General features: G+C 40.2%; 1 protein-coding gene across 1 annotated transcript in view; it reads right to left on the bottom strand.

Annotated features, from left to right (window-relative positions):
• The window catches only part of APOLTP (apolipoprotein lipid transfer particle homolog), a 108,101-nt gene that overhangs the window by 67,684 nt on the left and 20,516 nt on the right, over positions 1-19,901 (bottom strand). Inside the window, exons 11-15 of the mRNA XM_086472831.1 lie at positions 8,558-8,661; positions 6,368-6,533; positions 5,707-5,889; positions 3,951-4,103; positions 2,504-2,648 (exon numbers count right to left, since the gene is read on the bottom strand). Of these exons, the coding sequence (XP_086328957.1) occupies positions 2,504-2,648; positions 3,951-4,103; positions 5,707-5,889; positions 6,368-6,533; positions 8,558-8,661 (751 nt within the window). The remainder of the gene's footprint in view (positions 1-2,503; positions 2,649-3,950; positions 4,104-5,706; positions 5,890-6,367; positions 6,534-8,557; positions 8,662-19,901) is intronic.

The raw sequence follows: 19,901 nt of genomic DNA, 5'->3' as shown, positions 1-19,901 counted from the left end.
TGGCAGCATTGCTCATTTTGCTCTCGGAAAATCACTGACCCAGTGTATTGAAATATTAAAAAAATTAAATTTAAGTCTGGGACCGACAGGAAGCACAAGAAAATCTTAAAACAACAGTTAAAAACTACAAGCAGGAATAAACAAAGCCTTTTAAAGGCAAGCATTAAGCAACTTTAAAGATGGGGAGGTCTTTTAATCAGACACCCCATATGAACATTGGCAACAACACTGGTGAACTTCTAAGAGAAAATTGTCAATAAAGTTTCTTTACATACAGCAAACAAATATTACAATACAAAGAATCTCTATACTGTGCAATGTCCAACACTTCCAAAAGCACTTCCAAAAAAAAAAAAAAGCACAGCTAAACAGCTGTGATTCAGAATTAGTTTTTCTGCATGACAATGTGGTGATTCAGGATTTGGCCACCTATGCACTGAATTGTGAGGGGTCAACATATTCCATGTGTTCTAGAGTCTGGTTCTTAAATAGCGGCACTTTATTCTCCTGGAGATAAAAGATATTAGGCTCCAGTGCTAGTTCAATGCATAAAAACTGAATACTGATAACTGCATTTTTCCACCATACAACATCTTTTTTTTTTTAATATTGCTTTTACTGAATGTGGCAACTATAATCTAACGTGCACTCTGTGCTTCCAAAAGCACTTGTTACTCCCAAGTCTATTATATGAATTATTTAGGTGTTACACCAACCAAAGACAAAGGAAGGAAATTAATAAAATTCATGAGTACTACACAAAATTGTTTAAAACATACATTTTGGGTGGACTTGTAGAGCTCCTTCATAAATCAGACAATTATTTTTTCCACATGGAGCCACAGGGAGAAGAGTCACCAAGGGTACACCTCGACAGTACTTTGCAGGTTGATGCAACTTCTCTCTGTCCGAACTCTAAAGAGAGGGAAGCAAGTCCCCTCCAAACCACAAGCCACATCATCAGGTGATCACAATTCTGAGCCTGAACTCATAATCGCTGCAGGATATACTGGTCTGGACATAACGTCCTGATAAAATGGATACACTCCTTCAAGCTCAGAGCTGGCTTGGATCCAGACACATCAGAGTGCAGACAGAGCCTGCTTTCATCTGCCTGCAAACAGTCTTACAGACACCCCTTTCATGTTTGCTCCTTCTTGACAGATTTAAAAGCAAAGGATTAGTCTAGAGGTATTCTTTGTGAATGTGGTGAAACCATTTAGAAAAAAATCACTCCTTCATCCAATATACGGGATCAGCTTAAACATCTGTGTGCTTTGCTAATAAAGAGCTGATCTGACTCTATGCTTTTATAGAACCTACAGTTTCATTTCATACCAGCTCAAACAGCTTCTCCATCAGATAAGCTACTTAACTAAAAGAACTATTTTTAAACATAATATAGAAGATTTTCTACTCGGTATCAGTTCTCAATTCAGTCTCTCATGTCAGTACTCTGGCTCAGATCAGACATTAATTGATCATGGAACCACAGAAGCAGGAAGCATAAATCAGAACAAACCATCAATAATTAAGACATTATACTTACGCTAACCTTTCCCGCAAATGATTGCTACACTGTTGGCCAGCTATTAAGCATTTGGATATACTATTAACACGAAGTCCTTTTCACAACATTCCTAACTCAACCTGTCCCAGTTCCCACATTTTGCTTTTTCCCTATGTTACAAAGAGTTTCTTGATGCCATTTGCTTGCCATCAGATCCACAGTTCTCAAACTGGGTTCCTTGGAGAACTTCCAGTTGACCTGAAGAATCACTTCTGGCACAGTGCCACTAAGCCTCAATGCTAACTGCAGGAAGCCTTCAAGTTCCTAGGTATCTTAAATCATCTAAATGAAAATCAACAGGCCTTTCTTTGCAGTCTTCAGATCTGCTCAGTTCCCGTCTAATGTAATCTTTAAAATACTGTGATCAATATTAAAACCATATCAAAACTGATGTAAAGTAACTGCAAAAGAGGACAGTACCAAAGAGAGATCACGGTAGCACAAGTCCTTACAATAAATATTTTGTATTACATTAAGTAAACGAATAGTAAAGGTGGAATTTAGGAGCATTAAAAAGATAATTAAGAAATATTTTACTTCATACCTGCAGTTTGGAATATTTCTTCTGCCACTTGCTTCTTTCTCAGCTTAACAAAATGTAATTTGCAGTTATCTGTTTGTATTTCTAATGCACTAAACACCAAAGATGTTCCATGCATCTCTTTCTCAAGAGCATTCAGCTAGTGAAATGTTGCCAGTAGAGGGAACTAATTCTATGAAGAGTCACTCCTTACTGACTATTGCCAAAATAACAATATCACATCTCCAATACAAAATGTGGCAATCATACAAACAACCTTTTAAAAACAACCTACAAATATTAAGTTTAAATAAAAATCTACATAGGTTGGTGTACCACTACACCTGTAAAGTAAATGTTACATTGAAGTATAATTTAGGAATATGTAAGACTTCAGTAGTTGCTTGGCTAACCTTGACTGGATGTTTCTTTCAGCAAAGTCTTTTGCACTTGTTTAAATAACTCTTCATGTGGACATTTCATTGCTATATAATAAGCAGCAATCCTTATTTCCACATCTTCGCTGGTTGCTTGATACAGCTGAAGTAATATAGCATTCTAAGAGAAAAAGAGAACCAAAAAGAAATGACGACAATGATTTACTCCCCTAAAACCCCTCATGTATGCACCTTCCACTACAGGTGGGTTTTTCTTTCTGAAAGAGGTAGCTATTGCTTTATATCTGACAAAGTCACTTCATGCAACATGTCTACAAATGTATGTACATATTCTCTATGCTACTTTATTGACAAATTTCCAGAACAAACTGTCATTATGACCTGAATCCCATACCGACTAATTTATACAGGACTGTCTGCAACACAGAGCCTCACTTGCTAGCACTATTGTTAATGATGTGTTTATTCCACCACAGGGGAGAGTTGTTCTCTTTCACACATGTGCCACAGCTAATACACAGACAACAATGGCTACATTTTTCTTAACAGGCTATTAAGAACATTTAATTCTAGTCTCAATTAAAGGGTAGGACCATAACAAATTTATTCTGTTCAGTACTTCCCTGGTATCAACAAGTATGACTTGTTTGGTGAACTGCCAGGAGTTAAGACATTGGTGACTGATACTAGGAACATTTCTATTAGTATTTAACATCTCCAGTCCACTCACAAGGCATCAGTTTAGCAGTTCATTTGCTAGGCAATGATGGGGTGTATGACAACATATAGACTTCATACTTTCAACAGGTCTAAGGAGCAATACCAAGCTTCATAACTACAGAACAAGCAGATTACACCAATCCATGCTGCCATTAAATTTTAAAAAGCCATAGAAAATTCTTCTCCAAGTGAAACCCCGTGTGGAACCTCTTGTTCTTCCGCAGCAGGACCACCAGCTTTGCCCAGGGTAGCACTCCTGGCTTTGCCATGCTTTTTAGTATCAACTTATTTGAGATAAGCAAGTTTTGTGTTGTCTTCTATTAAACTATCAACAAAATGTTCTAACGACGACAGTGTATCGCCAATCACAACAAGTTTCTCACATTAATACTTAGCATTTCAGAGAATGATACAGTGGAACAGACTATAAGAAAAATCAAGTACTGTGGGTTTTCAGCCATAACCCACACAGACATAAGGCACCCAACTGAAGTAACTTTTCAAGAAGTCATAAACATTACCTCAGTCACTGGATGTGTCACCTTAAGTATAGCAAAGCATGTTATAGGTCCGTTCATCAGGGTGGTCCTATCATCCTCTCCAACAGCAGAGGAGCTCTGCTGGAAGACATGTCTACACTCGTTCCTCATTTCCTTGCATGTTTCTTAACTATTCCAGAAAGTCAAAACCCCGACACAGCACCACGAAGCCATCAGTCACCTGCTGGCAATAGCTCACTTACCCTGAGAGAACAGGGAATACGCCTGAAGGCCTGGATAGCAGCTAGACGAATTTCGATCGGATTACTTTTCAAGGCAGCACACACGCTCAGAACAGGAGCTAGTGAAGCTGCTGCCAGTCCTGCATTTCCAATGGCTTTTAACATCAGTTGCATCTGTAAATACAAAGCAAGGCAGAATAAAAAGTCCTCCACATGTTATCAGCTGTACATGAAATTTTACTGCATTATCATTTTCTGTGCAAAATTCTCTGTTTGAAATGATCACTGATCATTTGGGGAGTTTACTGCAGCCCCTATTGTACCTGTTATACTCTGGCTTTAACGTGAGTAACAAGAGACTTGCTTCCTTTGGTCAGCTGCTAGCAAACCGGGATATATAGGCATCCAGTCCAGCAGCACAGTCCTAGCCTGGAGCTACCCATACGGCACTCTCCTTGCCCAGCTGGCAGCAAGGGATGTAAGAGGAAGCAGGAAGGGAGCAGATGCCCAGGGAACCATACCAATCCCACTGACAATCAGTTATGACACTGAAATCAAAGCTTCTCTCGAAAATCCCACTCCACATCCACCTTTGGGAACTTAAATGGCTGTTTTGATTTTTTGAAATACTTCTAAGAGCTCAGTACAAATCAGTGAGGCACCTCTGAGAGACATGAGACCACTCACCAATGCAGTGATGCCTCTTTCCAATGGAGAGCACACACACTTCAAAAGATACAACATCTATTCCAATTTTTCTCTAATGAGAGTAATGTATCCCCAAACCATGTAAAATCCCGATTCTACCAAATGAACTAGGTAATTTCATACAGCACATGGTAAGAATTTCAAAAAACATACACAGAAACTATGATTCTAAGGCTAACAGGAAGACAAAAAAGTTCAGCAACTCAATCTCTTTTGGTTTTTTTTTTAATCAAAATTTTGTTCAAGGCTCCCAATACATAAAATTTGGTTCTTTTAAGTTATTCCTTCAATAAATGGGGTAAGGATTAAAAGTGATCAGACTGCTCACACTGTATGAAGAAAAACACAAATCCCATGTGTTTAGCTTGCACACTGGAAAATTAAACAGACACAAATACATAAGATAAACTTAGCTCTTGGGCTCTTACTGCTATCTGATACACTGTCACCAGTATCTCTGTTTTCTAAGCAAGAAAAGGAAGAAACGATTGTTTAAGTAGATCATCAAACAGAAGATACAAAGGTATTTCTTCAGCAGCAAATGTCAATTAAAGATAAAAAGCCCCAGTACTGTGACAGGAATTACTCCTAACTCAAGATCATACACAGCAACTAAAAATGATTCTCCTCTCCTGTTAGTCTCCTGATATCATGACTGACTCACAGACAGTAACACTGTGGCTCAGGATAACTTATTAGCACAGCCAACATCAACTGTACATGAATTTGAGTCAACAAAGGAAAAGGAAACTTTCATCAACAGGCCATTTTACAGTGGAGTGATGGGTGATGGGTGTTCTTCATACTGATCAGCAGTATGAAATTTGCTTCACCAGAAGATCCAAGACTCCTCCTTATTTAAATACACAAGAACTCCCATGTTGATAGGATGTACTTGTTGGATTACAAAATTTTATCTGTCCATCCTACCAAAGAATATTCATTTACAAAGCTTGTATTCATGGCTTTCTGGAAATCCACTGAGTGCCCTTTTCATCAAACAAGTTCTAGATCATAAAGGGAATAGAAAAGCAAAGCATTATGTCACATGCTTCTGTATGACTGCTACCTTGCTGAGTTGTTCTGAATCTTGCACCGTACAGTTTCCTCCCAAAAACTTCCCAAGGGTTCTCATCACACTCTGCACAGCAGGTACACCATCACAAGAGCTATAAGCTGAACAAAACCTATGTAAGAGAGCAGTTACTCCTAAGAAGCAGCTCTGGCTTGCTCCCGGTGACTTCAGCAAAGGCTGTAAACAAGCACAAAAAGAACAGAGTGTTTCAGAGAAGTCATTCTCATGATTACTGTAACACACCATAGGAAAAAATGTATCAAAATATTTACATACTAAAACTCAATCTCAACAATGCATATTTTCAAACAGCCCTTAAAAGATTTAAACAAAAAAAGGACAACCCTGCAGAGATATAGTGGAAAGTTCTTCCACCTCCACATGTAAACATATGGGCTAAATTAGTATCACCATGATACAGACCTCAATTCTTTTCACAAGAAATCATGCCCTGCGGGCTTAGGAAGGAGTGTGAAAACAAATCCAAACTATTTTCCAGGACCCTCAAAATAGCCAGTAGTTTCACCACCAAAATTACCTGGACAGAGTTTTGTATAAATCTGTAAAAAAAGACTATTACTGTAAAATAAAAAAAAAAATTATGAGCTAGCTAGATTCATGATAAATTAAAAAAGCAAAACCAACATCCACTCACAGCAAGAGATTCGATCATGCCCGAGGTGGGTTTAGGAATGAATGAAAATGACCAGAAGAAATATTCCACTTTGTCTTCCTCGACTTCTCCAGCAGCTATAATTTCTTTCATTAAGACAACACATGCCTCTGTAGCACAAGATGGGAGAGCATCTATCAGCGGCTGCCTGTAACACAAGAAAAAAGTATAGCAAATCTAAAATGACCAGAATACTCAAGAATCAAATAACAGACACATTGAGGTTGGGCTTCTTTCGAAGTAAATAAATGTCCACCAGCTTAGCAAATGCCAGATTCCATAGAAATCAACATCATCCTTCAGTTTAGTGACCTTTCAGAAATATGCCTCAGCCAAGATGTGATGAAGTGTATTGGTGTTCCAACAACTATGTAACCAGGCTTTTAAGAAAAATTTCAGTAGCTTTCTCTCAAAATGAGGCCAAAACACATCTCAAGTTTGACTTCTAAAGACTGAGGTACCTTAAAACACTAGGTTTTTTTTTAATTAAGGGCTGGGTTTTTTTTCTTTCATTTCACCAATAACGAATGGAAATATTAAAACTTTATTGACTAGCTTTTACTTCCTGTGCTTTTTTAGACCTTATCTAAGTGGAAAGATTACACCAGCATGACAGACAATACACATTTCAGCTCTTAAAAAGTCCTGCTGTACATATTCTGTACCTACCTCCTGTACTGGTTGATAAACATAAAACCTGGCATTAGATTAATTTCAAAACAGGCTGATGACATTTTGTACTGAAACAAAGTCAAAAACTTGTTTCTTTGTTTACGCTTTTCATAATATTGATTTCAGAGGGAGAAAAAAATTGTATTGATTTTAATAACACTTGATTATTATTATTAAATCTAGTCCCAAACCATTGGATCAGAACTATTCCTGACTACAGAGGAGTGGGGTCTTGATCTTTAAAGCTGCAGTTCAATGACCAGTACAAGGCCTCCTGGGATCAGGCGGCTACTGAAAGATGTGGCTCCATGTCCTAGGTTACAGTGTAAAATGTGCCAAAAGGGAAAAAAAAAAAAGTATTCTATTACCATCTTCAGGAGCTGTTGAGACCAGGTGGGGCGGTGTTCCCTGCCTCCCCCCTCTGGACTATCGCCTGTTACTGGGCACAACAATGCCTTATCGCCTGACCCATCGGTAACTCGCTCCTGGACTATCTCCTGTTAATGGCCCATCAAGGAACTGCCTCACGACTCCCCATCCCATTGTGAGATGCTCCACCCGGGGGGAAGGAGCCAAGCAGTCCATGCCAAATGAAAAACGGAGATCTCGAACACCCTAGCAGCCTTCTTCCACTGGATTCCCAGAGGAGTTTTTCCCCCCACTGGAGTTCCAGAGGACAAGAGCTACCTACCTACCACTGGACCTTTGGAGGAAGACCAGACTCTTTTCCCTGATAGCTACTTCAATAGAACTACATCCATCGCTTCAGGAGGACTGCAGCCAGCATCTTATCGGACTGCTACTGCCACCCTAACAGGGTGTCAGGTTGTATTTCTGACTCTGTCAGTGTAAACCAGTGGGTTGTTTGTTTTTCACTGCCTTGTGTTATATATATATATATATATGTATATATATATTAGTAAAGAACTGTTATTCCTATTCCCCATATCTTTGCCTGAAGGCCCGTTAATTTCAAAATTATAATAATTTGGAGGGAAGGGGGTTGCACTTTCCATTTCAAGGGAGGCTCCTGCCTTCCTCCCCAGACACCTGTCTTTCAAACCAAGACACTCCACCACATCCACATGCCAGAATAACATTTGTCTCCTCTTCCCCGTAAGTATGAAAGGCACTGAAGGTGCAGATCCAGGTAAGGTTTTTCATAACAAAAAGCAGTAGACACTTAAAACCAGCAGCATTGATTTCCATCTGAGACATGACTCAAGTTTCCTGTTCACATTGTTCCTGAAGCAGGAAGTCTGTCTGGGAATACGCATGGGACAGGAAAGTCTATTTTGTACACAATGTTCATTCAATAAGAAGAGAATATCATCCTTCTGTCACATAAACAAGATCTGCAATGCACATTCTTCCTTCAAAGAGCTCCAAATTTAAATCCAACATTTGGGCATGGATTTCAAACATTAATCTATTTTAAATATTTACAAAACATTTCTATATATATATATGTCTTAAATTCAATTACTAAAGGGGCCTTACCAGTTGTCTCTGCATTTAAACGAAGATCTCTGCCACAGCGCTCTTAAGGCCTCAAGAGAAAGATGTCGAAGCTCAAATACGAGAGTCATGAAAAGGTCTGCAGTCTGTAAGACAGCACAACAAGAAATAAAGTCTTACAGCTGTGCAGAAACCAGCTTTAGAGAACAGAGACTATGGGTTACACCAGTATTGCCGTTGATTTACAATGTAACCGGAGAGTAAAACCTTCTCTCTTCCCTCTGCCCCTATCTTCCTTCCCCTCCTTGCTTTTCTCTTCGGGCTGCAAACATGTAAGGAGAAGGGCTTTCACTTAGGATGTCACTCAGTCCCTCAAGCAGCAGCACTCAGTGACCATGTACACCATTGGCATACAAATGAGTAATAAAAGAAAACGCAGCTCCGTGGTGACAATCCAGAAGAGAAGGCCACAATCTTCTCTGAGTTTGTACAGCAAGATCCTGATTTATGACCAGAACTGCTGACCTAGCCTTAACACAAAATGAAATAATAATCAAGCTAACTTTGTATTAGTCTTAAGTTTATGAGGAAGATCATTCAATTGAGGTTTAGACAGCACTTAAAAGTCTTTCTTGAGTACCTCTAGTGTTGCGTGAACATCTTCCATCATACTGAGGAAACGCCCCCGCATAACTGCTCTTACAGGCATTTACGTGCAGGCAGCACAGGCTTAGGTAAAGTGTCATAGCAGAAGAGCTCTTCTCCCTGGCTAAGCCGAATTGCTACAACATACAGCAGCTATTTTACCTGCAGAACACTGTCACACACACTTTTCAGCTTAAATAAATTCCAGTCCTTCATTCACAAGCTGCCCCTTGCTCTTGTGTGTAAAACTGAAAAACCTACTTTAGGGCTGCTTCATTAAAAAAACCAAAGTATTTCAATCTAGCTGTACAGCTGAAGCTGAATAGTTCTGTTTAATAATTTATTTGCATGTGCATAGCTGAAAGAAATTAGGAGCAACTGAGAGGTGACCCACACTTTTTTGTCAAGTGAAGTAGCTACTTGCACTAGACTTTATATTTAAAAAAAAACCCTGCCACTCCCACCCCCCGCTTAACTTACATGGCAGTTTCAGTTCCCTATCAGCTGAAACAAGTATTTTTCAGAAGCTATTGTCTCAAGGTACTTTTGGATATGCATTACATTACCAGCAATAATTTTTATTTTCTAAAATATGATGCTGGAAATTAAATTAATCAAATATTGAATTGAACTGAACGCATTATGAAGACAACAGAAGCTTTTCTATTTTCATGGAGTACAAACCTTTCAGTACAAACCTGGCTCCGCATTACCTACCCAGCCTGTCCTCTGCTGAGAAAGGAGGATGTTTTCTCCTTTTTTCAGGTTATTTTCAGTTGCACTTACACTATTCATCACATCACTGTTTTGATCTCAGTAGAAACTTTTTAGAAAATCGTATTTTAAAGGCTAAATAGCATAGGGCTACTGCTCTGCTTCCAAAGAAAACATTTTTCTTCATGTAAAAATCATACAAACAAAGTCTGATTCCACCAAGTCACATTTCCAAAGGTCTGGGGAGAGACCTACTTTGACTTCCTGACCTTCCTTCCAGGAGCTGCTTCCAAAAGCAATGTACAATCGGAATAAGCAAATGGCAGCATTTGATTTTAATTTAAGACTGCCAAGACATTCTCAGTAAAAAGCAGCTGTCTTTTAGTAAGAAGATGGAGTAATTTCTTACCATGTTGTTTGATAGGCTGAGGGAATAATTTGTCAGATCCAATACAAACACTGTTTATGTTTTTGTTCTTTTGGGACTTCTTTTCTTTTTAGCATTAGTATTAATTTCATCAAATTGAAATTTATTCTTGTACATGAAGACCTACCTAGGTATTAATTCCAATACCGTTTATAACTCCATAGCTAAAATTCAGTTAGATCCATATGTATTCATTCTATTCTATTCCATTCCATCATTACCTTTTAAGGTCTATTTTAAAAAGAAATTACCAAACCCTGAACACTATCAGGCTAGTGAAACAGATTACATTTCATGGTCTATAAAATATTCAGAGAATTGTACTTAATGAAGTTCTTCAAAAGTAATTGTAAAACAAGGCCTTATACGCATTTTTACACATGCAAATACACCGTGGGCAGCATGACTAGGGGAGCAGGGGAGCTGCACAGATGTCACCACGAGGAGCTGTGTGTGCAGCTGCTGTTGAGCTCAGGTGGCTCATCAGCTGGAGGCTGCAGCACAGTCCAAGATAAGATTTCCAGACTGACATATTTCCAGGTGATATAATTTTAGACTGTACGCTGACTTCATTCTGCTTCACACCTCCTGACTAGACAAGTTCCCATCTATTATCTCAGTGCAAAATTTTGTAGAGAAACAGCTATTTTTACTTCCTAATAATAAAGATTTGGAATGAACTATCTGGTCACGTGAGCTAGTTTTATTTCTTTAAGGTAGGTTCCATTGAAATTGACATGTCAGGTAACAATAACCTCATTGCAAATTCCTCTGCTTGTACTACCATAATAACAAACTACATGCAAATTTGGCTCTCATTCCCACCCTTAAATGAAACATAAGGAAGACTGGCTTTTATTCTACACAGAAGCTTTCTTTTCCTTCTCTCTGCAGACTCAATGTAGCTCTATTTAAAAAAAATATAATTCCTCTGAAAGCATAAACATGGTATAGTTTAGACTGGAAGGTAAAGTAGTAAAATACTTCCCAATAAAATTGTTTCTATTTACAACATATACAAACACTTACCCTTTGAAAGCTTGACACCTTATTTGCTGCCAAGTATAAGCCAATGTAATCACAAGGGAGGTTGCTTTGAAAATGTGTTCAATGAACACCCTTGGTTTTGCCTACTAAATTATTTTTTCAATGGAAGTGTGAGGCCGCCTCTTCAGTAAATTTAGTATATCTCTTTGGAATTACACAACTGTGTCTTCTGTATGAAACATCTGGTTTTCAGCTGTCTGATTTCTTTTTTCAACCATATGTATGTTAAAGAACAAGTGATTTCCATGAATTGAAGGCCAAACGTTAAATCAGGTGGAGCTGACACACTCTTCTGCCTGAAGTCTGCTGGTTGAATAGCTATGGTTATTCTCTCCCTGCCATGCCATAACTGCCCTTCCTTCTGATCCTCATCAGTTCCTTCTTATTTGGCTTCTTGCCTTGCCAGTTAGCCTTTTTCACCCTCAATTTCAGGAAGGATGTAATTGTGCCTGCATACAGACCAGATTTAAGTGACCTAACAGGCCATTCCCAATACTATCTTCTAAGGCTTTCCAATTCAAAGCAGACAAAGACTTTCATTCCTGGTAAAGTTATTATTATAGCTGTACAGAAAAAGAACAGTCGAATTTCAAAAAGCAAAATCACACATGTAACTACAGGATCTTAATTAATCTTGTTAATCAGAACATCTTCCTTACTTGGGAAATATTCTCTTATACCCCCTACACCCACAAGGTTAGAAACATGCAAATCCTAACACCCAAGGAGGTAGTGACTAGCAAGTAGAATGCCTTATGAGAAAAACGAATGGTGAAACCATGCCCCGAAGGTAAACTCCTTTGGGTCACACTGGGGTATAGGAGTTGGGCACAGTGAATCTGACATACTCTTGCCCACATCACCTAATGCATACACAGCCACATTCACCAGAGCTACCAATCCAGCATCAAAATCCAGAGAGCCAAATGTAAATGCAGTCCCCAGCAGAACCTATGTGACAGGCTTCCCTTCAAGCCTCTCGCAAGTGAGGGTCCCTTCTCCCCATCCCTTTGACCACTCTTTGTCAGTATGCAGCTTGTTCACTTAATGGTCCATTAGCTAATCTACATCCACATTGAAATTCTCATAATAGCATTAAAAAATTAAACAACAACTTTGCTTCCTTGGAAATGACAGTCTTCTCCACCCCCATCTTCTCATTCCTTCACTGTTTTCCCTGGAGTTGGGGATTTTCCCCTTCCATTTTATTCTTGGTTTTGTGTCCTGAAAGAAATGCATAATCTTGCCTCATTCAGAGTCAAACAATAACGAGACAAACAAGCTATATATGCATAACAGCAGAGCTGTCTCCCAAGCAACGCTGTGGACATTCCCATAACTTCTTTCCTGGTCCAAAGGACATTTTATCAGTTGGAATGAGGGATAATAAAGAACCCCTTTGAAATGTCTTGTCACACAGAAGGAACACCCTGAAACAGTGAAAATGGCTGACAATCAATCAAACCCTGTGCTGGGACAGGCATATGATGAATAATTCACCTCCTTTTTAGGCAGTGGCACAGAGAGCAGCCACTTGTGCTGATCTCAGTAATTTACAAAACAGATTTCCCACACATGAAGCCAGTGGGCCTCTTTAGAGACAGCAGTGACATCCCACTGTTACTGGGAAAAGTCGTCTACCATTCTTTCAAAGACAGTGAATTATGGCTGTTTAAAAGAAGGCAGGATTTACAGAAAGTTTCTCAGGTCCACTGCAAAAATGTATCTTTCCAATGTTTTTCAAGCAGTATGTAGCCCTCTAGTCTGTTTCTAAACACCATTACATACTGCTGTTACAATGACAGCCACATAGAATTAAGTATTATGGCACCCAAAGAGGTTGCTTTTAATCTATGTTAGCAAGAACCATTATGTTTATGGCTCTGTTAGCCCTCTATAGCCCAAATCTCCCTAGAATGCAGCTAATAACGATGGCAGACTTGCTTGTAACTCAGAGAGAGAAATCTGTCCCATATACCACCACCCAGAAAGGCCACCTGCTGCCTTCTCCTCAGCCCTGTGCCGAGGACTTTGTCAGGCTGTGATATCGGGTCAGACTGTGATCACCATTTAATAGGCTGGGAGTAACAGCTAGGGTTGTAATTTATCACAGCCAACTGAAGTTGCCCACTTCAGTTGTTGTGACTGTGATCTTTCTCCACCTTGTGCCTTTGTCTTAAGTCTCACGTTGTTATCGAAAGAAAAGGGTTAACAGTCACAAAAATTCCAGGTTTCACAACCAGGTGGGCTTGTGTAGTTGACTGGAGCAGGGGAGGGGCATCAATCCCTGGTGGCAACAAACTAATCTCAAATGAAGACAGTAAAGAGTCTCAAGATAAAAGAACGGTAAATATCTGCTTTCATATGTAAAGTTTGGAGTGACAAAAGACTAACAATAATTTACTTTACACTAGTTTCTCCTTTGTTGTTATTTTGTAGATAAGACCTGGCTTATTTCTCAAAAGTTGTGCTAGTTTTGAGAATTACTGCCCAGCACCCTTTTCTGTGCAGAACTGGAACAGAACAAACATCTGGACTCTGCGTGTCAATTGTTTTTTGCCCACTGGGTAAAGAGCCCAGATTTGGCACAACATTTTTGGCACCCAGATGGGACAGACATAAGGCCTTGTCCAGATCATCTTGCCCAACAGTGGAGGACTGACCCGGACAGGACTCCAGTATGCACCAACCTGTTTGTCAGGGACTCCTCTGAATCTACTCCGGTGTCAGGCCGTGAGCAACTCAAAGTTGCAACACTCGAGATATTTGTGAAAGGGGGGCGAATTCCTGGATTGGTGAATATTATTTTTAATAATTTCTGTGGAAAATACGTCCCACGTAGATGCTCGGTACTGGGTACCTTTGCTGACAAATTGGGAGTCAGAGCCGAGTGTGTAAACAAGGTATAGGTTGTAATGAGATCAGACCAGTACACAATTCCTCCCTGTAGCCCTCTGGGATGTATTTTAAAGAACTGGAACCAGTTCAGGGGAAACCTGATGACTCAAGAGAAAATGAAAAGATACTGTAATCAATGGTGGCCAAATCACAAACTAAATTATGGTGAACCGTGGCCAGAAAATGGGTCTTTACAATTTAATCCTATATTACAGTTGGATGTTGTTTTGCCACTGATCTGAAAAATAGGATGAAGTGCCTTTTGCTGATGCCTTTATGACTTTGTATCAGGACCCTAATACTAAGAAAAAATGTGGATTAGGAGATATGTTAATGCCATGTATTATGGAAAAGAAGAAAAAGGAAAAGAACCGTGTATCTGTATGTTATGCAGGTGATGAACAAGAGATGTACAAGTTGCTAGCCAAACAAGATGTACAGTTGCTAGTCCCTTCTTCCCCTCCCCCACGTAATCCTAGGGCCAAAGGGGAAGAAAGCTAGGAAAATTCAGAAAGAGACTGGAAAGGACAAATGAGAAATGAGGGGTTTAGCCCTATTTCAAGTAGAACTAGAGGGCATTCTCAGCCAGTGAAACAGACCCTGCTGAGACAGGTTGTCAGGATGGACGGTACGACAGTTTTTGTGTATGTCCCTTTTACTACTTCAGATTTGTTAAATTTGAAACAGTCTGTCGGTTCACATGGAGGGAATCCTGAAGAAATGTATCAGGTTTTAGAAACTACTATGCTGACTCACAACCCTAAATCGGGAGACATGCAGGCTCTGCTGAATACCTTTTTTACTGAAGAGGAAAGGAGAACAGTGTTAGAAAAGACAAAAGAAGAGGGAAGAAAAAGGAATAGGCACGAGGATCCCAGTCAACACTTGGCTTTGAGGGAAGATCCAGAATAGGATCTGAATACCGGTTTAGGAAAAGCTAAACTGAAACTGTACCAGCAGCTGATATTACATGGAAAACTGCATGAGGTCCCCAAAACAAAAAAATCTGTCTAAACTATATGAAGTTAGACAAGAATCCAAGGAAAGACCATTGGCTTTCTATGAGAGATTATGTGAAGCAGCCAAGTGGACTGCCTTAAATCCAGAAGAGGAGGCGGCAAATAAAAAAATGTTTAACATGTTGTTTATGGGCCAGTCATCGCAAGATACAAGAAAAGAGTTACAGAAAGTAGATGGAGCAGGGAAATGCCTATTTCTCAGTTGATTGAAATGGTTTACGAGGTATACAGTAACAGAGAAGTAAAGAAGGAACAACAGGAACAGCAAACAATGAAACTGCGGGCTTCTCCCTCAGCTGCAGTGGCTGCAGACAGAGAGGTGGAATGGAGTGGGGGAGAAGATGTCATGGGGGAAGGGGTCGAGGGAGCCCTGAAGCAAGACTAGCCCGAGGGGGCCCTCCTCTGGGCTCGAATCCTGCAGACAGGAGGGACATTGGAAAAATGAAGGTCCCTGCAGGGAAGACAAGAGAGAACAAAAATCAGTTAAGCAACACTGACCTCATCATGTTGGAGGATTCAGACAGCAAGTGAAGGGGACCAGGAGAGAATATCAAAGCATGCCTAGCAGATCCCCTGGTTCCAATAAAGCTGGAGAATGAAATCATAGACTTTTTAAATTGATAGTGGGGCCACACATTCAGTAGTGACTAGCTGTAAAGGACCTTTAAGTAAGGTCACTCTATCAACTGTTGGAGCAATGGGAAAAAGAAATTAAGGCCACTTTTACAACCCATGCAGTGTACAACTAGGAGGTACTAAACTGACTCATCAGTCTTTATATATGCCAGAATGCCATCTTCTGTTATTACAACAAGATTTATTATGTAAATTAAATGCTCAAGTAACCTTTTCTGAGAACTCTGTACAGCTTCACATCCCACACAAAACAGCCTGTAAAGCATAAATTTGCCTACTGACCAATATAACTTCAGAGAAGCTCGAATATACTATCCCAGACATGGCACTGGATGTGGCAATTCCTCTGGTATGGGCTACAAAGGAACCACGTAAAGCAAAGAATGTGACCCCAGTTAAAATAGAACTGAAACAAGGGGGAGGACCAGTAAGGGTAAATCGATACTCTATAGACTGGAAGCACGCAAAAGACTGGAGCACCTGATAAATACTTTTTAATAATATGGACTGCTTAGAGAATCTCAATCTGAGTTTGATACGCCAGCCCTGCCTGTAAAGAAACCTCATTTTCAAGAGTATTGACTAGTGCAGGATTCGAGAATAATAAACCGAATAACTAAGAATATACAGCCCATCAGACCAAGCCCTTATACCTTGCTGGTCTTGGTAGCCAAGACAAATGCTTATTTTACTGTGCCTGACCTGAAACATGCTTTCTTTTGTATTCCAGTGGATGAACAAAGACAGACAATTTTTGCCTTTGAAAAGGAACGCCCTACTACAGGAAGAAAGACACAGTTGTGTTGGACTGTGCTTCCTCAAGGATTTAAAACCAGCCCCACTCTATTTGGTGAGGCATTGGCCAAGGAATCTGAACAGTGGCAAAGTGATAACAATGTTACTCTTGTACAGTACATGGATGATATTTTGATTGGAGCTGACACCGAGCAGATATGCACGGGGGCCACAAGAAGTTTGATGAACTCTCTGGGACTGGTGGGATACCGAATCTCCAAAAGGAAATCCCAGATTGCCAAGGAGGAGGTTTGTTAACTCGGTTTCAATCTATCTAAGGGACAACGAGCACTGGGAGAAGAAAGAAAAGAGGCTATATGTTGGATTGTGGTGCCAAAGACTAAAAGACTATTAACAGGATTCCTAGGAATGGCAGGGTTTTGTCACATATGGATTCCTAATTTTGGATTGATAGCCAAACCTTTATATAGTGCAATCAAAGGTCTGGGACAACTGTTCGACCACAGAATGCCAAAGCAGTTTCAATGAAATAAAAAAGAAATTAATGGAAGCCCCAGCCTTAGGCTGCCCCGGTACGACTAAACCCTTTCAACTGTATGTACATGAGACACAACATGTGGCATCCAGAGCAACGACCTAAATGCTCGGAAGCTGGAAAAGACCAGCGGCCTGCCTTTCAAAGCGGCTTGATGAAGTGAGCAAAGGATGGCCTGCTTGTCTCCCAGCTGTGGCAGCCACTGCCCTAGCAGCCGAGGAAGCCTGGAAGCTTACTTTGGGACAACCTACAACAGTGTTAGTCCCACATGCTGTGATGGCTGTTCTGAACAACAAGGGACATCACTGGATTTCCCCAAGATGATTGGCAAAGTACCAGGCTATTTTAATAGATCAAGAGGACATGACTCTAAGCATGGTATCTACCTTAAATCCAGCTACCCTGTTGCCTATAGCCAAACATCAACCCTTACAACATGGCTGTCTGGCTACTACTGAGCAAGTTTATTCCAGCAAGCTAGACTTAAAAGATAAACCATTGAAAAATGTAGACTTGGGACTGTATACAGATGGTAGCAGTTTTGTGCAGAACAGGGAAAGAGAAGCAGAATATGCAGTGGTAACCCTCTGTGAGGAAACAGAAGCTAAGCCCCTACCTTAAACACCTCAGCACAGAAGGCAGAAACTATGGCTCCTACAAGAGTCCTTAAAATTGGGAGGGGTCAAGGAGTTAATATTTATACTGACTCCAAATATGCCTTTGGGGTTGTACATGCTCATGGAGCTATCTGGAAGGAAACAGGACTACTGAACTCCCAAGGAAATGGTATAAAGTATGGGCAAGAGATCCTAGAATTACTCCATGCACCATTAGAGCTAAAAGAAGTAGCAATAATCCACTTCAGAGCCCACCAAAAAGGGCAGGGAGAAGTAATTCAAGCAAACAGAAGGGCCAACTTGGCTGCAAAAAGAGTTGCCTTGCACAAACAGGTAATCAGAGCCCTGACACCTTGAGGAAAAATCAACATCAAACCTCCCCAATATTCGGAGAAGGAGGATCAATTGGCGGAGAGGTTGAAATGTTCAAAGGATAAGAAGGATAGTGGATAACTCTGAACCAGCAAGTTCTCACTACGGCCAAAATGCCCTCTTTAAGAAGTTACATGACGAAACTCACACGGGAGCCAATGCCATGAGAAGCAGTGTCAAGAGATATGCTATAGGGCCAAAAATGCATCAAGCGCAGACATAATAGTGAGGAGATGCCAGACCCGCTGTACAAATAACCCTAAGATCCTAAGGTAGCCACCTGCAGGCGAAGTGAAAAAGGGAATAACCCCAGGGGAATACTGGCAAATAGATTTCTCCGAGTTTCCAAAATGTGGGCAATATAAGTATCTACTTGTTTTGGTGGACACCTTTTCTGGGTGGCCTGAAGCTTTCCCGCAGGCTGGAGAAGTTGTTAAAACTCTACTGAAAGAAATAATGTCTATGTTTCGAATCCCTGAAGGTTTATCCTCTGACAACAGGCCTCATTTTATTTCAGAAGTAGTCCAGGGAGTATCAAAGTTTCTCTAATTTAAATGGGATTTGCATATCCCCGGAGACCACAGTCTAGTGGGAAAATAGAAAGAATGAACCAAACCCTTAAGAGGCAACTCTCAAAATTGTGTCAGGAAACACAGCTTAAATGGACAGACGTTTTGCCAATTGCCTTGATGAAAATCAGAATCACTCCACGAGTCAAGAAAGGAGTGAGATCTTTTGAAATATTGTATGGGAAACCATATCCAGATAAAAGTCTAGAAACCCGAAGTGATCAAATGCATGTTAAGGGAGAGGGAATAATAAAAAATTACTTGCTGTCTCTCTCATTCATTTTATCATTCTTACACAGTGATCTTGATCAGTGAGCTTCTTCGCCCCTGGATTCACCAGTGCACAACTTTCAACCTAGAGATTTGGTTTATATTTGTACCTGCAAAGTCAAGCCGCCACAAAAAGTAGAAGGGACCCTACATTGTTCTGTTGACCACCTATATTGCTGTGAAGGTAGAAGGAATCAGCTCTTGGATCCACTACATGTGGGTCAAACCAGTCCCTCTGCCAGGGCCCAAAGACAAGTGGAGAGCCCTCTCGGTGGGATCATTAAAGACTGTACTGTCACACAATCATATAGTAAAGTGATGGGCCACACATTTTTGTTTCTTCTCCAGATTGTAGGGTCAACTACGTTTTTCCAAAGGTGGGATTGGTCAGAGAATGCGTGGGAAAATCTGGCTAAGAATATTGTAAATACTTCTTTCTGTTTAGCTGGGGAATTCTCTGTAGAAGTGTTCATCTCATGTTTAGTAGGAGAATTGACTCCCCTGCAACTTTTAAAAGACTGCACTATTATTAGAACTTTTAAAATTAATGTGAATTATGGCCAAATATACAATTGGGGAAAGATTACTAAAATAAGAGATAAAGCAATGCTGAAAATCAAGGTGAAGTGAATGTTTCCTGCGGAAAAGTGTGTGAAATTTACGGACAGTGCCCCACCCACAAAACGTGAAAATTTGTCTCAATTCCCCTTAAAGTGTAATAAGATAGAATCAGTACGTTATGCATGGGGACATACTAAGCTCCCCTTAGGATGGTTTCTTCTTTGTGGGAAAATAGCTCATACTTATGTTCCCGCCAATATCACCAGAGGACCCTGTTCTATAGGAAGATTAACAGCCTTACTCTCTGATAAAAAAGATTT

Source organism: Leptosomus discolor, chromosome 14, assembly GCF_034619465.1.
Source record: "Leptosomus discolor isolate bLepDis1 chromosome 14, bLepDis1.hap2, whole genome shotgun sequence".
Taxonomy (NCBI): domain Eukaryota; kingdom Metazoa; phylum Chordata; class Aves; order Leptosomiformes; family Leptosomidae; genus Leptosomus; species Leptosomus discolor.
This window is presented reverse-complemented; position numbering and strand designations above follow the sequence as displayed.